General features: G+C 41.3%; 1 protein-coding gene across 1 annotated transcript; it reads right to left on the reverse strand.

The window, feature by feature from the left end:
• Positions 1-1,857: 1,857 nt before the first annotated feature.
• LOC134368178 (melanoma antigen preferentially expressed in tumors-like) lies at positions 1,858-4,529 on the reverse strand. The gene is made up of 3 exons (XM_063084721.1): positions 4,240-4,529; positions 3,180-3,779; positions 1,858-2,371 (listed from the first exon to the last, which is right to left on the reverse strand). The coding sequence occupies exons 1-3, from the start codon at positions 4,527-4,529 to the stop codon at positions 1,858-1,860; spliced, it is 1,404 nt and encodes a 467-aa protein (XP_062940791.1).
• Between the last annotated feature and the right edge of the window lie 723 nt (positions 4,530-5,252).

Raw genomic sequence — 5,252 nt, forward strand, 5'->3', positions numbered from 1 at the left:
ACACAATGAACTCAAACAACTTTGCAACGGAAAAACAAGTAACCCAATTAAAAAATGGGCAAACGAGCTGAATAGGCATTTTTCAAAGGAAGACCCACAAATGGCCAACAGATACATGAAAAAATGCCCAACATCACTTATCATCAGGGAAATGCAAACTAAAACCACATCTGTTATTCCACCAAGAAAAAAACACATACAAATTCTGTTTTGGTTATTTTAACATGTTTTACTTTCTAAGTTGGAAATGCAGTATGTTGTCATTACACAATGAAAGCAATAAAAACATTATTAACTATTTTTATTAATTATTATTTTTTACATTCTTTTCTCTAAGTCTTTGGAATACAGTATGTTATTCCAACATGTAACCAACAAGAACAAAATTATTTAATTTTAATTATTTTTTTAACTGAGTCTGAAAAGCAGTATGTTATCATTTTAACATGGAAACAGTATAAACACATTAACTACCTTGCAACTTGTTTCTTACTAAGTCTTTAAATTGTGGTCTGATTTCATTTCAACAGGGAACACTATACATTAATTTTTAATTAGTTACTTTTCATTCATTTTTGTTACTGACTCATTGACATTCAGTCTGTTGGCATTTCAGCATGTAAACGATTAGAAAAAGTTACTAATTAATATTACATTTTTTCTTACTAAGTCGTTGAAATGCAATGTTTTACCATTTTAATGTGTCATCATACAAACAGATATTTAATTAGTTATTTTAACATTCTATTCTCTTACTAAGTCTTTGAAGTGCAGTGCTTTCACTTCAACGGGTAAACGATATGCACAAATTATTGCTGTAAGAGCAGAGGGAGCAAATGCATATGGAACGATGGGTACCATGAAGGGAACATACATGGTACATTGAGAGAGAGCTACAACATGGTAAAGTAAGGGAAGCAAAGGAAGTAATGGAAGTACAATAAGTAAAGGGAACCTCTCCGAGGAGGTAACATTAAAGCCATGACCTGAGTGTTGAGGAGCTATCCAACAGCATAAAGAGGCCAGCGTGGATTGAACAGAGTGTGTGAAAAAAAAAAAAAACCTGGGGTACAGGGGGTTTAAATAACTTTCCCAAACGCCCTAAGAAAGAGTAGGGGAACAGACAAATCATAGGAACAGCTGTATTCTGAGTGGCTGGAAGTAGGGGCTTTGTCTTATTTGCCTTTTTATTCTCAGCACCTGGAACAGTACTGAACTAATAAGAGATCCTTGGTGAATGGGTGTGATATAAGGAACGACTGAGCCACAGGGTACTAAGACCTAAGAAAGGAGGTAGCAACGGACTGATAAAGACACCAGTAGGTAGTGGACATAGGTTTGGCTTGTTTGTTTTGGTTTGGTTTTTTTCCTTTTAGATGCCAATATTTTCTCATAAGCAGCCTAAGGCCGTCATAAATATGAGAAGTTTAAAGGACCTTGGAGGGTAAAATTATTGGCTTCAATAACCACCAACTATTCCAAAATATCATCAAGAAAAGGTTTCAACTCTTTGGACTTGTGTCAAGTACCCGTAAGTGAACCAATTAGTCTGGACAGGGAAATGGTATACCATGACTAGGTCAGCCAATGTCACATGCCCAACACTGTGGTCAGGAGCAAGGAGGAGGATTTGGAGGACAATGGGTAAGAGACCCATAGGACCTCTCAAAGCCCTCTGTTTTCTTTAGAGTTCTTTATTTTTATAGAGGTCAGTTACACATGGAATCTTCCTAACGCGAGGTTCCTGGAACTATAAAATTTTACATATGTGTCTCTAAAACTTGGGCTACAGGTGAGAACACTACGTGCTTTAATGGCCACACGTCAGTGTTAAATCAAGTCCTTGTACCATGAAAATCACTCAGGAGAACTGGTCCAGCGCATGTCATTCCGCTTTACCACCTGCAGCATCGCCTTCAATTGGGCCTGCACTTCAGAAAGCTTCTGTCGGTTCAAACTGCGAGGATTATGCAATTGTTCATAGCAATGGACAGGGACAGGATAAATTACACGCTTCAGCTCCGTCAGGTTTGTTAAGTGCTGCAGAAGACTGGTGAGCACACGCATTGTAATGGGGTTGGAGGCGAAGCTAAAGACACAGAGGTGGGAACAGCGGCTCAGGGCCGGAATGACAGCAGTGAGAGTAGAATCAGTTATCAGGCAACTAGTTATCTGTAGATACTCCAGGGTGCCTGAGACACTTGCCAGCAGAGTCTGGAAGGACTCAGAAAGTTCCCAGGATATCTCGATGTTGCTGAGACTCAGCAATCTTAGATGGGTGGCTGCAGGGCTCTGGGACAGGACAGTGATGCCACTGTTAGAAAGTCCACAGAAAGAGAGATACAATGCATCCAACTGAGGTGGCAGGTATCTGTAGACAGAAAAAAGAAAGTTATTTCTGCACAATGAGGATTGGACCAGGACAAGGAGTCCTGAGTTAGAGGTATCTACGGCTCTAGAATAAACTAATTTGCACATATGTTGCAACAGCAGTTAACAATGTGGGCTTTGGAATCAGACTCTAAGAAAATTACTTTTCCACTCTCAGATACAGTTTCTTAAATCTTTAAAACATGCACAATAGCAACTATTATGTAGAGTTGTGGGAAAGATTAAGTGGAAAAAAATTTAATGCACTTAGTACTTACAATGAAATCAATGGTGGATTTAGTTTACTTATTTGGTGGGGAGGGAACTGGGAAAGCAGTCAACTAAGGATTCCCTTTGACCAAAACCCAAATGACAAGCTCTCTACTCAGGGCCTAACGCTTGGGTAAAATACAGGAGCAAAATGATCTGGCAGTATTAACTGTTCTAGCCAGACCATGATGAGGTGCATCAGTGCCACAGCATAAAACATTTCTCCATCTGAACGTCTCCCCTTCCTCCCTAAAAGGCTGTAAACTCCAAGGGGAGAAGGACTGGGTCTTTTTCACCAATGTATCTACAGACTTATCATGATGTCTGCACATGGTCGACTGACTGACTGAATGAATGAATGATCACAGCTTACTTTTCTAGCTTCTCTAGCCTGGCCAGTTTCATACACCCAGCAGTGCCCATATTGAGGTGGAAGGAGGAATGGGTTACAAGGAGATTAGGAATATCCAAGAATGGTTGCTCTCCTGTCTTAACAACGGGGTGGTTCAGGGAACCCAGGTCTTTCCCCAGCTCCTCACCTGAGCAGTTCCTGAAGCGGATGCGTGCGGCAGGAATACAAACGGATCTGCTGAAGGGTGTTCATCTGCCCAAGATGGGTGAGAAAAGTCCCAAAGCGTCTCCTCACACAAGATGTAAAACGGATGTGAGACATACTAAGGCTGTGGAGGTGGGTCATCTGAGCCAAAAGGGTGGTGACTTGACTCAGATAAATGTCATCCACTTTCAGGTGACCAATGCATCCCATATCCAGAAGCTGCAGGATGTGTTCGTGGGCAAGCCTTCCATCAAATTGCAAAACTCTGCAGCAGAGGTGCAAGGACCCAAAGCTCTGCTCTACTTTATTTCGAAGTAAAGAAAGAAATCGCCCTGTTCTCCAGGTACTATCTAGGGAAATGTTCACTAATAATTCCACAGGTTCCCTGGATGACTGAGGCTCAGACTCTGAATTTACAGTTCCGGGGCACCTAACTCTTTGTGGGGCTTCTTCTGTTTTCACGATAGAGTGCTGAGAGTGAACACATGAACGAAAACAGAAAGGGAATGTGGTCCTGATCTCAGAGCATGTGGTCCTGCAGCCTGGATTCTGACTTAAATCTAGAATCCTCAGTTTTGGCGCCCTGTAAGGAGAGGAGAAGACAGAATATCTGAGAGGTAGCTGATTTTAATACAACCCAGCAGGATCAATGATGGGAAGCTGAAACAAAATCCCTTTATCCCTGGTCTTCAGTCCATACACCATTTACCAACAAAGCCTTTTCCATAAAAATTTAGCGCCTTTCTTTCTTTCCCCATCTTTTCTTCTCTTCTGATGATCCCAGTCTCAATGCCCATGTCCTTTTTCCATGTAATCATACCCAGGAGGCAAATCTATTAATAGTATCCTCAATCCCTTCTGTTCCATAATCAACTCTGTAAGACATTAGAGTCCTTAAGGTGACCCCAAATGTTCCACCAACAGCCTCACAGAGATCCTCAGCATTCACCATTAACTACCTTTGAAAGACTGTTAGGCCATCTCCTACGCCCGTCTCATACCCTCCTGCTGACTCACTATGTCTCTATTATACATAGTCTTACCAAGAAGAAGAGTTCTGGGCAGGAAGGATCTGTAGACCGTCAATCATAGCTTCGAAATTGTCATATTGTGACTCCCGTACTCTCAATGTCCCGACGTGGAGACAGGGATAGGGCCAAATCCTCACCATTTCCCTCAGTACCTTCTTATGACCACCCAAGAAGGCGGCAGTGAAAAACGGAGCGAACATGACTCTTGGGAGCTCTTCAAGGGCATGGATAGCTACACGTTCATTACTCAGCAGACTTCGTACAGCAAGGTCTAGTAGTGTGGCTGGGGCGTTTTTGTCCATCTTTATGAACCTGCTTCAGAGTGAAGAATATTTACAAATCCTGAGAAGACATCCACAGTCCCTTATCTGCCACCAAGGTTAGCAGTGGAGAAAATATTTATTGAATAAATACTTGGGTATTTCAGACAGTTCATGAAAAGATCCGTATTATCTTTTAATTCTGTTTTTCCATGAACTTTTTGAAGTACCCTTGTAGATGGTGAATCAGGCAGCCACCTCAGGAGACCTCCACTGTAGACATAGAATAGGAATAGACTCGAGTGTGTGTGTAAGAGTTTACGTTTGTGTGTGCCTTCATACATATACATATTGGCATAAGATAAAATGTCAGTAGAAATCAGGGGTAAGTGAGCAGAAGACAACATTGACCATCTATCTACCTGCCTCTCAATACTTCCTTCCAAAATGATGCAAATCACCAAGAAAAAACAAATGTAAATCTGTCCAAAAGCACATACTCATCATCACTTAGAAACAGATGACAAAACTTCAAAATAATTGTGAGTAAAACGAGAAAAAGCACGATATTCCAGCACATGATCTGTCACACGCTCATCAGTGGGCTTAGTGGCAAGCAAAGACAGACCAAGAAGAGCTGCAAGAGATACTGAGGAAGAAAGATGGCAAGCTTAAAGTTGATCTAAAAGTACGGCCAGAATGACTAGGCCCATGATAAGTCTGAAAATACCAAAAAGATATCCTGGAAGATAAGAGCAGGGTCTA

This window comes from Cynocephalus volans, chromosome X, assembly GCF_027409185.1.
Source record: "Cynocephalus volans isolate mCynVol1 chromosome X, mCynVol1.pri, whole genome shotgun sequence".
Classification (NCBI taxonomy): Eukaryota; Metazoa; Chordata; class Mammalia; order Dermoptera; family Cynocephalidae; genus Cynocephalus; species Cynocephalus volans.

Coding starts and splice junctions, on each gene's coding strand:
- LOC134368178 (XM_063084721.1), bottom strand. CDS start 4,529: ATGGACAAAAACGCCCCAGCCACACTACTAGACCTTGCTGTACGAAGT. Junction 3,780..4,239: donor GCCCAGAACTCTTCTTCTTG/GTAAGACTATGT, acceptor CTCTCCTTACAG/GGCGCCAAAACTGAGGATTC. Junction 2,372..3,179: donor CCGCTTCAGGAACTGCTCAG/GTGAGGAGCTGG, acceptor TTCTGTCTACAG/ATACCTGCCACCTCAGTTGG.